The sequence below is a fragment of the Haliaeetus albicilla genome, chromosome 3, assembly GCF_947461875.1.
Source record: "Haliaeetus albicilla chromosome 3, bHalAlb1.1, whole genome shotgun sequence".
Taxonomy (NCBI): domain Eukaryota; kingdom Metazoa; phylum Chordata; class Aves; order Accipitriformes; family Accipitridae; genus Haliaeetus; species Haliaeetus albicilla.
In genome coordinates, this window is record NC_091485.1 from 71,344,947 (window position 1) to 71,361,005 (window position 16,059).

Genomic DNA, 16,059 nt, shown 5'->3' on the forward strand with positions numbered 1-16,059 from the left:
TGAGAAGTAGCAGGGACTTCTACTTTAAGAAGAAAGTCAGAAATTGCTGGAGGCTTAAAAAGTTATCCAGGAAAGTAGGCACAACACTGCTTCCTAGATTTCTCCCTCTGTAGGTTCTCTCAACTACTTTTGGGAGCAGAGTGCTAGAGTAGGGGCACCTCTATTTTGACTAAGTATGCCAGCTCATATGTTCACATATGGACCTGCCTACTTCTTCAGATTTTTTGCCTAAGCATCTACCTGGTTGGTTCTGACTTTACAGACATCCCTCTTCATAGTAAGTTTCTGCTTTCTGCTTTTACAAGGACAACACCTTTATTTATAGCCTGTTAGATCTCCAGTCTACCAAGCTAACAAACAATGAATCGGTTTGACCCACAACACATTCTTGAGGATTCTTTGCTTGGGAACTTACAATGTGAACTTCCTGTGTAGACCCAATTTTATTTGAACATGACATAGTAAAGCAGACATCAACTGTACTCCACAGAAATGAGAGCCAGGGAATCAAAGGGAAAATTCAAATAAGGAAATTCAAATAATGCCAAGATACCTGTCATTGATTATGTCATGTAGTTTGTTCATAAAATTATGAAACAGCTTTATGTCTGTCAAACTAAGAATTAGGAAGTTATATTCATCTTAACATAGTCTTTGTTTCCTATTAGCAATGTACCAAAGTATGAGAAAAAAATTAAATATCAAGTAGTGACCTTGTGATTATATACTTAGCAGCAGTTTGCTCACACACAATATTCAAAATAACTCTTAAAAGAAAACATTTGCTTGAACAGAAGGATCATGCTTCCTTTCTTTTCTTAAGAAAAGCCTGATTTATTTCATTTATTCATGACAGACCAAGGAAAGGGTAAAAAGATCTCTATTTAGATATCATTTTTCCAGTGTGAGGCCATACATCTCTCTCTCAGTAGTACAAAGGTGTCACAACAGACATGAATAAAATTTGCTCTTCATCTCACACAGTCATATTTCCTAGGGACAAGAGATGTTAAAAAAAAAAATAAAAAAGGAAAAATGGTTTTCATCTAGTAACATAAATTAAGCAATGGTGGCTTGTCAAGCATGATATTTCTTGCTTGCAGAATATAAACTTAGGTGCATGTTTACTATAGCATGGAGGTCTTATTTGGTGGTAACAGTTTGGCAAATATATTCACTGATAACTGGCACAGAAAAAATGCAGATAAAATAGATATTAGATTTTAGACAGAGCAGCCCTTCTCGAAAGCAAGAGTGTTTAAAGAAAGATCATTAACAAAATGCAGATTTCCTTTACTCCCTGGAGGACATGGCAATCCAGCACAATTCTTTGGAGTAGCCCTTGATAGTTACACAGCCACATCAAGCCCTACTCACCCGTTTTTTGGCTGAGCTGATAGAGGAAACACTTGCGCAGATCTGCATTGTCCCTGAAGGTCAGTTGCAAAAGTGACCCTGACTTTTTCAACTTCTGCATGAGCCACAGACCTGGAATGAAAATCGGTGCATATTTTTATCCTGTTAGCTAATTATCAACCAAGGGAATTAAAAACGTGCCTACAGTAAGGGTAGCACTGTAACTCAGTGTAAGCCTGTTTCCTCTTGTATTGCTAATCAACAGGGATAAAAGTCTAAGGGTCTCACTGGATAGGGGTAATGGCTTTACACTGAAAGAGGGTAGATTTAGACTAGATATAAGGAAGAAAGTTTTTACAATGAGGGTGGTGAAACACTGGAACAGGCTGCTCAGAGAGGTGGTAGATGCCCCATCACTGGAAACATTCAAGGTCAGGTAGGAGGGGGCTTCGAGCAACCTGACCTAGTTGCAGATTTCCCTGCTCATTGCAGGGAGGGGTTTGGATAAGATGACCTTTAAAGGTCCCTTTCAACCCAAACTGTTCTATGATTCATGATTCTATGATTATCCATGTCATGGTAGCATAAACACTCAGGAAGGCTGAACTGTGGGACATTCCATTCCCATAGCACTCTAAGTGTCTTCTTCAGCCTTGGAGATGCCTCTTTTTATTGGCAGTATACAGAAAAGTGGAAGAATACAGTGGAAACAAGGACAACTCTCACTGCTGCACACCCTTGGGTTTCCCAGGGAGCACTGTGCTGGACCTTGTAGTAGATACTGAAAGCCCCTCTCATTGCAATTTTTCTGTGTGGGTTCAGTCTTCAGCAAATAATTTCCACAACTTCAGTGTACAAGTCATGTTATTATGATTTATTGCTACCTCCATGTGTTGCTCTCTCGTGCACTTTGCCATGGACTGCAGCCAGTCATAGCTTTCCATCAACTCTTACCTGTACTAACCAAAGTACTGTTGTTGTAAAGTGTTCCCAGGTGAGGCCCAGAGAGGGACAGGAAGGTGTGTAACTTGTTGAGGTAATAGCGAAACCTGGGGCGAGTTAGTACAGATCGAATGATGACATTACCAAGGGAATGTCCAATAAAACTGTTGGGAAAGAAAGAATTACATTAACACAAAAACCATCTGTATTTTATTTAAATTAAACACAAAGGTGGCATAAATTTTTCTTGAGAGGACTCTATCGGGGGGTTCAGTAACATCCTTTAGTCACCATTTCACCTTTTTTTAGCCTAGTAGACACTTTTCCATCTATAACAATGTAAAAATTCATCTCACTGATTCAATGGCTTTTGACACAGGGCACTTTTGGAAAAGCTAATTTCACTGAATGCTGCTCATGTAACTTAAACAGTGACAGACTATTAACTATCAGAATGCTTACCTTATTCGGGATATGGAGAGGTTGTACAACTGGATATGCTGAATAATTTCATCCAATAATCGGTCAGTCATTGTATCAAAATCAGCAAAAGTATCAGTCTGGTGAAAAATGGAATGAGTCAGTGAATTAAAATAAATTGCACTTATCGCAGACTGATGCTATTTTCAAAGTAAAATGCAAGCAGAAACATAATAACCAGTCCAAATTTTCTTTATACATGCTCAAGGGGGAAGGGGGGATTTTTCTCAGTCTCCAGGTCCTCTAAAAACTGAAGTTCTCCTTTGAAAACAGTCATTAAGTTTCACTTTCAGTTTATTAGCAAATAGCTTCCAACTAATATTGCAAACTTACTCAAGGCAAGTATTTTCTTTCTCACTTAACGTCAACAGTAACAACAGTACCATGGGTCAGTGTGGGTCACATAGCTAACGTTAAAGCCTGTGTGGAAGTTCACTGTCCTCAGTGAGATCGTAGGTAAGGCAAGGCAAAATTTTCTGTCATAGAGTCTCTTTGACTCTATATTGTGCATTTTAGCTTCAAGAACACAACCTGAGAACTCAAGTTAGGACTAGAGTAACCTTACACTTTGTAGGGCATGGAAATAGGGATCTCTAGACGACAATTCATATTTTAAGGGGATTAAATTACCTCCTGTGATTACTTCTCTTTCTCTACTGACTGTGCCTCTAACTTTGGCATGTGTCATGATGGGATAAACCCAGACCTACAATTTATTAATAGTAAGATTAACAATATTAGGCTGAGTGATTCCAGAGTCATAAGTATGATCTTAAAGCAGCCTGACTTGACACTGGTGAGAACTACTAATGCTTAGCTGCTTTGGATACCATATTCTGCACATGAAAGAAAAGCTTTAGGCATTTAGGATTTAACAGATTACTACGATAGACTAGTTTACAGCATTATACACTGACATGCAGGTTATGCTGATGCTAAGGATGTAATCACAAAATTATTTGGCCATCGCAATGAAATGCTGTGTGTTTGTTATTCAACAGTTATCAGTAAGAGAATGAGCGCTAGAGAGAGACAATTTGTTGCTTGCAACGGTACTGCCAGTTGTGATACAATAAAACAAATAATATGTTGTCCAGTCTATACAATTGCAGGCAGATCTTATTCAGAACTGTGTCATTTGGCAATCCAACAGGACTCTAAATCAAATTTGTAACTAATGAGATGCCACAAAAACAATCATCAAATGCTGGAAGAGCTATTCAGAGCAAACATATCAGTAATTAAAGCTTTTGTGACACAACTCATCTTGCTAATTGCAGCTCTTGCAAAGGAAAACATGAGCATATTCACTTTGCAATATGGCCTTAAAATAAATGTTCTCACAAACTACAAACAGTCCACTAACCTTCTGCCTGTTTGTTTTGTCTGCACTGATAATTAATTATTTCCTCCTAGGCTTATTATCCCAAATCTTTCAGGTTGTTTAAAAGTGGAAGAATATCAGCCTGAACATTAATCATAAACAAAACACATCAAGCTTCATATTTCAAGTGGTTATATCTCCATCCTTTAGTATCATCTCAGCCTGACTGAGCTTGTCAAATGTATCACAAATGAATGCCTAAAAAAAGGGATTTGCATTTTCTTCCATAAGGCAAAATTAAGCTAAATGACTGATTTCTTGGGTCATTTTCAGTGTGGTTCTCAGAGCAGGGAAAAAAAGGTGTCAGGATTCTTTACAGCATCCAAATAATCATCAAACCACGTGGGTTCTATTTCCAGTGCCTTGGGAACTTTCCCACCTTCCCAGACTATAAGAGCACTAAAAGTTCCCATTATGGGCTTTGGATAATGTTAAATAGAAATGTTGTAAGATGTTCTATTCTCTGAAAACAGGAGAGGAGGCTTTGATGCAAGTCTGAAGTGGTCTCCTCATTATTTTCATTTTGCTTACTTTCACTGTGCAGGTCTGCTACTGACAGAGATGTACACTGGAATGTGGCAAGTTCAATGATTAACACCAACTCGCCACTTCAAAATATAAAAGCTGTTGAACTAAGAAGGTTGGAAAGTTTTGACTCAAGTTTCTCAACTACTTGTAAATCAGAATAATGTTTCTGACTGGGCACTGGAAATCTATATCTTGTGCATAAAGTTAGGCATCTGTGTCGTAAATATGGGTTCATTGCAGAGCAAAGCACAGAATTCATTTCTGTTTCTCTGCCTAGACTGGCAATTAATTTTTCTGGAAGACGTTTCTTTATCATTCAGGAAATAAATCTCGCAAACATTGCAACAGCAGAAACAATGGCTAATGCAGCAAAGGGAGCTGACAACACCTGCTGGATATTCCACACCCTCTGGAGAATTTAGCATCACTAAACTTGCTGCTTTCTGTCGGTGCTGCTTTGTCTGGCATCCAACAGGCAGAGGCATCAGGCTGTGCAACTTCCACCTTTCTGAGAATGCCTGAGATTTCAGAGTCTCTACCCCTCCTTCTCTGTAGTTTCAAGGTTAACATTTACACCTTTCCCATTGATATCAATAACTTGTTTGCAAACTGACAGGATAAATCCATTTTCTTCTTCTAAGGTCTAGTCCTACAGCTGCTAATGTAATTTCCTTTGACTTTAATGTGAGGAATATTTTCTGATGGGTTTGAACACCCTATCAAATCAGACAGGAACAGGACCAGGCCTTTGCACTAACTACTACAGAAAATTCCCTGAATTCCCCAGTGCTTTTGCTTCATTCAGCTCATGAAAAGGCTTTGCTGAAGGCCCTGTTTCAGCAATGTCAACAGTTTGTAGCTGATCTAAAGGAAGACAGAAATTAGCTCTGTACTACCTGATTTCTTTCAGACATTAGGAAGTCCAGTTTTCCACCAGGGAGTCCTAGTTCTATAAAAGTCTTTACGAGCCGTAGATCTGCACTGTTACCTAGAAATAAATGGTACTTTGTAAGATGTAATTCAACAGAAAAATAACTAATATTGAGTCAATTTAATACATTCATCTTCCTATAAACCTTGACACCAGGGAGCTCTTGCTAAGTGCTGCTAAGACAGCTCACCACACCATAGGATCATGAACTGAAACAGAGGGAGAGCAAGAACACCCACAGCCTGCACAAGGTGGGGCTGCACCTCACCTCCTGCTGCTGGGGACTGTATAAATGGTGGGGGAGAAAGGGCAAAGATCAGACCCAGAATAACTCTGTCCCCTATTTGCTGAACAGCAGAGGTAAGACCAAAAGACAAAAAACTGAGGTCTGTCCTTCCACCTTCACAGCTGGTGAGGCTCCCAGGGGACACTGCAGCCCTGCCAGGGACCTTGGCACACGTGCTGGGGTATAGGGCTGTACCTTCAGATGTAAAATAGCCTGCCTCCGTGTATTCACGATTAGAAATGGTGCTGAAATACTGTCAGAAGGCTCCTGATATTTTGGGAGATGCCCCATTACATACTAGAAAATTCTGAAGTCTTCTGAAATGTTTTGTTGGAAAAGGAGGTACCTCCACCTCATGAGATGGATATTACTGCCACTGAGATATTGAATGGCAAACGGTCCTTGCTCAAGCCAGCAAGTGTTTGTTTTCCACCTTTCTGAGAATGCCTGAGATTTCAGTCTCTACCCCTCCTTCTCTGTAGTTTCAAGGTTCACGTCTACACCTTTCCCATTGATACCAAGAATTTGTCAAGAGAAGTTTCAAGTTTAACATACGTGTTTTCTGATAGAAAGCATATATGTAAAAATTCCAGGCCATGCTTCCTCTGCAATGAATAATGATTTTTATTCTCTCACTTTCTAAAGCCGGATGCTATCTACACTGTAACAGTGTTGGGGGGATTTAAATAATGTTTTCATCCTGGTGACATACTGCAAAACAACCAAGCATCTGTGGAAAGACAAGAAGAGTTACTGTAATGCACTCCTTCTGCACACAGAAGGACTGATGTACTTTGGTGTAGAATTCTGTTTAAACAACAACAAAAGAAGTTGCAGTGTCCATTACTTAGAGCAAATATTTAATATTTTCCTAGATCCTTTATTACAATGGACTGAATAACATAATAAGGACTAAATACTTAGCTAAGATAAGACTCCCCATTCTTTCATACTTCCTGAACATCTGCCCTTTTTTTTTCTTTACACCAAAATGACTTGCAAACAGCAATTCTCCTGGCCTTACCATCCAATCCATGGACACAGACAACCAGGTGAATTCCATCTTCCAAATTTTCTTCCTCTTCCTCTGGTGGAAAATATGGTATATCAGAAGCTAGTACAGATAAGTCACTGTACAGAAATCCTTCAATCTTCATTTCTTTTTTAAATTTTTCTTTGGCCTGATAAAAACTGGAGAATACATTAATTAATCACAATAGAACTGGGTGTTCAACAACAAACCTTCAAACTAGAAATGAGGAGGCTGGTATTGCAAGAAGTTATGTTTGCAATTTGCAAGAAATTATGTTTGCAACTTTCAAGTACAGACCTCGATACTATTTCTTATCTATTCTGATTGAGAGAAATCAGGATGCAGGGAATAAAATTTATTTCTGAGTGATTTGGCTACACACATGGAATAGCTAAAGCCCATTAGCACCTCACACCTGCCAGAGGAATGAAGGATTTACAAAAAATAATTTTCTGGTGGCCCATAACAATGAGACTAAGATACAGAATTAGCAATTTTGCATCTTAACAATGTCATGGCACTTACAGATACTGAAATGCAAATTGTATCATTTTGCTAGCATCAGATGCATTTATAGGCAAGTAGAAGGTGTTCTACCCATTCCGCAGACTGTGGACTTAAAGGATGCATGTCATATGGTAGATATTTTTGGTTTGGTTTGATTTCAGGCTCTTTTGAAAACATTTAGTAGCTAAGAGGAAGAGCAGCTCGGTGATGAAAGAATTAAGCTAACCCCTTTCCTACTCAAGGCCTAAAATTTGACACATGAATTCATTGTGAAGCATTCTGCTGGCTGAAGATGCCAAATTCTGCAGTGGCTTTTTGAAGTTTCAAAACTTATCCAGAACTTTTAGGAATTAATAATCACGACATAAGTGTAGAATTATGTAGAAAACTGGGATCGACCAGGTTAGGAAATAGAAACCTTTAAGGCTTGGGAATAGCTTCGGGTCACTTGATATGATGGTGAGCAATTACTTACATCAGTGCAACTGACTTTAAAGGGCCAAAAGAATGAAAAATCTAGCATTCAGGCCATGGACCTGGACAATCTGGATTCATGTGCATGAATACATGCTTAAATGTTTTGCTTCACAAAGAAGGAACAAATTTTGTGCTTAGATTGAGCAGGACTTACAGCAGGGTCTATAAAATGCACATCAAGATGCTTTCAAAAAAAAATAAAAATAAAGCCTTGGGTCACAAATGAATGCACATGCAGACAGCCAACACTGTGGGTAGCTGAATGTGTTGAGAAATTCCCATGCTACTGTTTTCCCTCAGCACAGCAGAAACACCAAAATATAATGGAAGTATACAAATGCTAGCATCTCAGTTTGTGAAATGGGCCACTGTAACATCAAGGCCACAATGTGGCACTTTTGCATTGGGCAATGAAGCAAGAAAAAAAAATAAAAGCCTCTTTTCCAGTTACCCAGGATGCCAGTTCTCCCATTTTTCCAGTTTGAGAAGCTGAAGCTGAGATCCTAGCAGCCAATCTGCGCTCCTGTTTCATAGTTTAGCTAATGAGTGCAATTATTTAAGCAGAAGAGAAAAAGAAGCTATGGAACTGCCATAGTGAACCGACTATCTGGGATCAATACTCAAGGCTGGGTAACCTTGACTTCATGAAGGAGGGCCAGATCATAAAGATTATTTAGACACCTAAATCCCACTGTTTTTCATGAGGATTAAGGACCTAATGTCTTTGATAGTCTCAGTCTCTCTGTGTTTTCAACCTTCCTGTCTATTTAGATTATTTATCCTATATAAACCATTTGTCTATTTGGATTATTTATACTGTAATTCCTCAGGCAGCAACTGTCTCTGAATACAAACTTACAGTATGCTTACTGTATTAGGGCCCTGAACTTCGTCAGGGTCTCTTGGCATTACAGTAACATTAATGAAGAAAGTAATTAGAAATTCTTACTTCAGCATTCTTTCATTGGTCTCTTCATCCATCTCATTTGAATTAGAAGAGACAACTCCAAAAGAGCCCAGAGGCTGGCGTGTGATGGGGAACGCGGCTTGTTTTGCAGAGAAGCCAACCATAGCAGGGGTCTCTTTGAGCACAGAAGAAAAGGGAAGACACGTGGCTGTGCAAGAGACGGAGAGGTTAACCACATCAACAGCTTTTCTGCTTTCCAGGGCTACTCCCTCCGTTGTTGCCAAATGAAACCCGGTGCCATTAGCTACATGTTTATGCTCTTGGCTGTTGGGTTCCTGAGGATATTCAGCCTGGCAAGATCCTGCAGCAGGGTCGGCTGAGGCAGGTGAGTCGTTGAGCTCAATTTCTTGTAACCCCTGCATTTCTGCGTACACTGCTGGGCCCTCATCAGCAAGAGAGCTACCACACTCTCCTTGCATTGAGCCAAATTCAGTTGAGGTTTCTGAAGGAGCTGGAACCAGATAGCAAAAATCTGGTACCAGCTTTATGCTTTGTGAGAAACTCTCCTCTCCTGAAATTCTGCTATTGGAGTAAAAGCCTTGTTGTATTTTTAAAGTGTCCAGCTGAAGTTTATCCTTTGGATCCTCAATGCGTGTATCAAACTTATCTATATTTTTGTCCAAGTATTTACAAGCCCTTGGTGGTTTTAAGCTGCACTCACCATTGCTCTCCAGTGACTGGCACTCAGAGACATTATCTCGGAGCTGCTTTGGACAAATGGTTGGTCTTGCATTTTCCAAACTACAGTAAGTCTCTGGAAGACCTTCCTTCTCCTCCTTCCCTTGTAACTCAGTGTTACTGCTACTGTGTTTGATGGAGGGTTTGGGATGTCCTCTTGGTTCTAGCTGTCCACTTTCAGTAGTGATTTGACACTCAGAAAAGTCCACAATTAATTTTCCACCCCCACCCTCTGTTTCCATGCAACTTTTTAAGTTTCCTCCTGAATCTCCTGAAGTTGCTTCACTGTGTTTGGATATATCTACCTCTTCTGCAGGCTCTTCTGGGCTACTGATCTGAGGAGCTGAGACAGATTTTGTCAGTTTGGTAAGCTCCACTTCCCTCTCCTCTTCCTCAAAAGGCAAAGAGCTGATGGATGTGAGCGACGCTTGGATCCCACTGGGCAAGCTGGTATTGCTTTCTGTGTGGCCACCCTCCAGGGAATTTCGGTGGACGGCGTGCCTTCGTACCAAGTGGTGCAGGATCTCTCGATCGCTGGGTAGCTCTAGTGCCCGGCTACGAGCATCAGACCACGCCACTGAACTTGGTTCGCTTTCAATGCCTGAATCAGATATTATAGAGGAGGATCTTTTTATGACCCCTGACATCAGGGTAAATTCTTCACACTCCTCACCTCGTTGTTCCTTTGTAAACAATTTCACTTCAAAGCTGTGTGTGGGCAAAGCTTTCAAAACAGGGAGCAGGGCCTTGGTGTCTGGATCTCCTGTTTTTTCAAGACTAGTTAATTCATTCAGTGCAAGCTCAGACAAAGTGAAATTATTCTCAGGATGACTAGATTCATCTGTTTTATGTATTTCAGTCCTGTCTTCCAAGCCATCAGTTCCACATGCTCCACACTCATACTGAGCACTAACAATTAACACGGGCTCACTTCTGTGAGAATCCTTATTGCTGGGTTTCATATCTCCGTAGGTAACATCTGCCACAAACCTATTGTCTTTTAATAAAACTTCCTTGGGTGTTTTAAAGTCTTCTGATGTGCATTCTGTATTGCCTGGCTCTGAGTCAGAAGTAGTTTCCTTACTTGAAACAAAAATATTTTCAGATTTCCTTTGGCCTTCTTTGTTTGCTGTACATACCTGAGTTGTGGAGTGCTGGTTTAAACTCTTAGCTGTATAAGCAGCACCTTCAGTAGCACTGTATATGCAGGAGGGATTCCTGTTTATCCTATCTGTGTGTATTAGCAGAGTACCTTTCCCAAAGTCTCCTTTCATTACTGCTGTGGCATCAGTTGATGCAAAATCTTCGTTGTCATCTATTACATCCATTTGAGTATTTGCAGGAACCTCAAAATCAGGGAAAACTTCCAAATTCTGATCTGAAAGAAAGAAAGAAAAAAAGAAGTAGTGCCTGCAAGAACACAACAAATTACCTCAAGGTGATGTGGGACTTTAAAAAGTGATGGTAAGGCCTAAAAAAGTATGTATATTTATATTATATAAATTATACATACATTATTGGCATATTACAAGTGCAAATGCCAGAGTGCATTTAACTAGAATTATACTCACTAAACAGTTACAGTTAGGCCAAAGAAGATGATATCAATAAAATATAGCTTCCTCAGTATAATTGTATCTAAACAGCTAGTTTTTTACAGCATAGGTAAGCAAAACAAAGCTGACACTTCTTTGTATTCCTGCTGTCATATGACATTGTTCATAGTATAGCTCTTGCTTGTGAGTCAGTTTAATACTCAGTTTAATAGTTTAGATATCTGTAATAAGCATTGTCAAAATTTAGGCAGTTGGGTAACTCTGGAAGAGGAGTAATTTTAGACCACAGGCCATATTTACTAGACTATGGTCACCTATAACAGTAACACATATTGCTTCCTTGCTAATCTTAATCAATGTGTAAAAAGGGAACCAAGGGCTATGAGGTTTTACTACAAATCTCTGGAACTAAATAATTTCTTAATTAAAAATTCAGTTTGGGTACTCAAGGGGAAAATATTTTTTTGGAAAGCAATGCTGCCTTTCAGGGACAGTGTTCGGCTTTATGCTGATATTGTGGGGTTTTGTTCTGAGTTTCCTTACCACTAGATGTCACACTGGGGATGAAATTCATAGTGCTATATTTCCTTTAAATTTGTACTGTAACAAAAATCTGAAAGATTTTGTTTTCTTTCTAGATTTTGTGTCCAGCTCTTGTAACTAAACAGCTTACTTTGAAGATGAAAAATATGAAGCTACAGGAAGTACTCTAGTTTGTTACTAGGGAAAACAAGAATTCAGCTGTATTACATAGTGGATCACGCTCTGATCCAAGCCAGAGTCAGTCCAAGGGATGTGAGATTGCTTACCTTGGGCTGGGGAAGTGAACCTCCCTCAGCTCCAGCTGTCTCATGAAGCTGTACCTTGTGGTGTTTCACTCACCTTTGCAAGGCATATCCATGTACCTATCCTCAAAGATAACTGGGAGCGTGTTCCAGTCCCCATCTATGTCGAGGCATTCTGCCGGAAGCGGGGGCATGCTGGTGAAGTACTCCGAATTACGAATTTCTGTAGAAATCTGCCCATGACTTTGGATCCTGGCAGCAAAGTACAAAAGAAATTGAGCATATGAGTAGTTATTGTGCTGTTTCTCCATCACTCCTGCAAGCCCAACAGCCAAGCTGGATGTGTAGGCAGAGGACAGAGGCAATGTGCTTAAAAGGAGAGGAGGCACTACTGCATGATAAGGGGGTACCCAGAGCTCCTGGGAGTTTTCCCGTGAGTTGATTTCTATCTCTCAGTTAGAGATACCTACAACTTGCACACTCCCTCACTGCAAAAACCTCTGTCTTTTTGAAATTTTTCTAGCTGCCTCTGCCACAGGCTCCTGTTAGCTACCATACTGCATCGCTGTCATCCCAGGGGTCACTGCAGCTGGCTCAGACTGGATCCCTCAGCCGGCTTTCTGGTCAGGAAAAGAGGTCTGTTACTCTGGCTGTGGCAAGGGTTTCAAAACCCAGATGCAGGAAGCAATAATAAAAAATTTGGTTGAGCAGTACAGAGAGGAACAAAGCCGAGAAGGATGCACGGCAGGCCCTCTATCTCACTTACACCAGTCCTCAGAGCACGATGATATCTCCCATACGTATACATCTGGAAGAGTTAAGACATATCAATTCAGCCACTGCCTGCTGGCAAACCTAGAATAACTGTCTGTTTACATCTTTTGGGCCCTGTAAAATGCTACCAGGCTTTCATCAGTGAATGTGACATTAAACTGGCACACGGATGTGGGTTCAGCTGTAATAAGTACAATAATTTTTAGTTCTGATGAGCTTTCCTATGTAAGCATGTCCCTCAAAAAAAAATGGAAAAAACATCAAATACAAAGTTTGTTTATTTGTGTTGACTCTTTGATGAATTAGTCTGCTTATCCTAAGGAATAAAGAGAAAGGCAACAAGCTTTTCATAGATGGTCAGCTGAAAGCAGTTCTGCACAGATCCCATACACAACACAATGGCAATATTTCAGATTGTCATTAGCAAAAGACAGGTAATCATCATGTGGCAGTTAACTGAAAAAACACACTTTATAAAGCAAAACTCAAACAGCAGATTTGTCATTCATGCCAGCATAGAAGATTCCTATGTCCAGACACAAATAACCTGTTCAGATCAGCTTATCAGCTTCAACTTCAGAACATAATTGTTGCTGTCGATCATTTGCTCTTACCTGTAGGCCAGTTATTTTTTCCTCAAAGATTAACAACTCATTGGTTGCTAAAATATGACTCAGACAGGAGTCAAAAACAGCTAACTGCTCATTTGTGCCTGCAGCAACACCTGAGTGTTTAGAGTTAACTCTCAGCACCATAATAAAGTTCTCACTGACATATTAATTAATAGCATCAGCATTTTACTAAAGACCACATGTAAAAATAATAAACTAAACTTGCTTTGAGACCAATCCTTGCAACAAAACATGAATCATTGTTATTGAAAGGTGTGAGAATTTTTTTTTTTTTTCTGTAAAATATTGGGACGATATGTCACCTCCTAGAGGCTCCCACCCTGTGTGATACCCAACCTATTGAAAATGGTGTGTCCTCTTTTGTCTAAGCAGTCAAATTCTGCCAGGCATGTAGGTGCATGGCCTCACACAGATCTCACAGTAACAGTACGGGAGGCAAAAAAAAGCTCTTGGCTGGTAAGAAGGAAGAAAGAACTGGGGGAAAAAACTGTTACTGTTTGAGGTGGTTGTACAGCACTTGGCATGCTGAGAGCTGATCTCACCTGGAGACTCTGTGGACCCAATTAATACTCCCTACTGCCACCCCCAACATTAATAATACTCTGGCAGGCAAGACTCTGTTTTTCCAACTACAACATTGTTTTGGGTTTGTGTGGAGGGTTTTAGTACCAGAGGAGGGGCTTCAGGGGTGGCTCCTGTGAGAAGCTGCTAGAAGCTTCCCCAGCTCCAAGTCGGACCTACCGCTGGCCCAGGCTGAGCCCATCAGTGACGGTGGTAGCGCCTCTGGGAGAACAGATTTAAGAAGGGGAACCTGCAGTGAGTGATGGGATTGGAATGTGAGAGGAACATCTCTGCAGATCCCAAGGTCAGTGAGGAAGGCGGGGAGGAGGGGATGTCCCCGCAGCCTGTGGTGAGACCAGACGGCAGGCTGTCCCCCCCCAGCCCACGGAGGGGAGCGGGGGAGCAGATGCCCCCCTGCAGCCCGGGGAGAGAGGAGCCCACGCCGGAGCAGGGGGATGGAGGCCCCACGAGATGGCCGCCGCTCCATGGGGAAGGCCATGCTGGAGCAGGCTGGGACTGAAGGACTGAGGCCCACAGGAAGGACCCACGCCAGGGAAGTTTGTGAGGAACTGTGGTCTGTAGGAAGGACTCACATTGGAGAAGTTTGTGAGGGACTGTCTCCCGTGGGAGGGACCCCACGCTGGAGCAGAAGAGCGTGAGGAGTCCTCCCCCTGAGGGGGAAGGAGCGGCAGAGACACCGTGTGACAAAGTGACCCCAATTCCCATTCCCCGTCCCCCTGTGCTGGCGGGGGGAGGAGGGAGAGAGAACCGGGAGTGGGGTTGAGCCCAGGAAGGAGGGAGGGGTGGGGGGAAGGTGTTCTAAGGCTTGCTTTTACTTCCTAATATCCTTGGTTTGATTTGATTTGTAGTAAATTAAATCGATTTTTTTTCTTCCTCAAGTTGAGCCTGTCTTTTGCCCATGACCATAAGTGGTGAGTGATCCCTCCCTGTCCTTGTCTCGACCCATGAGCTTTTCTTTATATTCTCTCCTCATCCCACCGGGTCTGGGGCAGGAGGAATGAGTAAGCAGCTGTGTGGTGCTTTGTTACCAGCTGGGTTTAAACCAAGACAATCCTCTAGCAAAATCAAAAAGAAAACATGACTCTGCCATGAGGCCTTTGTAGATTGAATTACCACATAGACCAACTTTTAAAGTTTGTAAACTATTTTACTTTTTTTTACTCAGTCCCCTTGATAATTACTGAGGAAAAATTATGTTTATTGGCAGGAAATGGGCTAGTTCTGTTGCTGCCTGGAGAAATAAAAGCACTTCTTGCAGTTAGACTTCCCTGTGTGCTAGGTTATGTTTGCTTGAATGGGGCTATGACTGTCTGTGCCCTCACCCCAGGATCTTGACATGGGGTTTTCCTTGTACATAGCTCACTTAAAACCTGACATAGGAGGGCTAAGTGAGCACAACTGGGTCCCTGCAGCCATGGTGCTGCTCTAATTCAGCAGAACAAGGTAGCCTTGTACAACCCATCCACTAATGAAGTCATGGCCCTTTCCATCAACACTGAATCAGCCCTAATGTCCCTACTGACAGCTCTGAGAAAGTGATTTTCTTCTTTGCACTAGGTCAGAAGCAGATGTCTCACTTAAGCCTCATCATCATGACAGGACCTGATGTCACGGCCTTTAAGCCCCTTCTGAAAGATGAGTTTCCACACTGGTAATGCTGTGTTCCCCCCCATGGTAACAGGCTGTTTCAGTGGACAAATAGTCTGGACATCCCTCATTACTCAGAAATTCAAATGTGAGCATCTTTCTTTGAACTCTGCCTTCAGGAATCAGGTCCACGTGCTCCACTTGGGATCATTGGCTAAAACTGAAGTCAGGATTTGTCCTGGTGTAGCTTTAAAACTGGCTCTTCATACTGCCCAGCTTGGTTCCAAGCAAGAAGTGTCAAGCAGAATGAAATACTTACTTTGCCAATGTTTTATAGCATATTTTTATGAATGCTGCTCAGTGCAACGTTTGTTTTCCTGGACTGTTTTGCACTGTTGATTCTCGGTCTATTAATTATCAGCCCTGAGCTCACATCCCTCCTACAGTTCCTCCAGCTAATGTGGTGGTATTCCACATTCCTGTCCTCCACTGCTGCATCTAGTGAACATTCACAGCTTTGCATTGGCTGTTTAATGCTCCTGTCTCCATTTAAAGATCCATTCTGCTATAGAAA

At 41.3% G+C, this 16,059-nt stretch overlaps 1 protein-coding gene across 1 annotated transcript in view; it reads right to left on the bottom strand.

Moving 5' to 3' along the window:
- FAM135B (family with sequence similarity 135 member B) overlaps window positions 1-16,059 on the bottom strand; it is a 210,591-nt gene that overhangs the window by 3,053 nt on the left and 191,479 nt on the right. The window contains exons 12-18 of the mRNA XM_069780111.1: window positions 12,008-12,162; window positions 8,874-10,947; window positions 6,932-7,098; window positions 5,587-5,678; window positions 2,761-2,858; window positions 2,311-2,462; window positions 1,378-1,488 (exon numbers count right to left, since the gene is read on the bottom strand). Coding sequence (XP_069636212.1) covers window positions 1,378-1,488; window positions 2,311-2,462; window positions 2,761-2,858; window positions 5,587-5,678; window positions 6,932-7,098; window positions 8,874-10,947; window positions 12,008-12,162 — 2,849 coding nt within the window. The remainder of the gene's footprint in view (window positions 1-1,377; window positions 1,489-2,310; window positions 2,463-2,760; window positions 2,859-5,586; window positions 5,679-6,931; window positions 7,099-8,873; window positions 10,948-12,007; window positions 12,163-16,059) is intronic.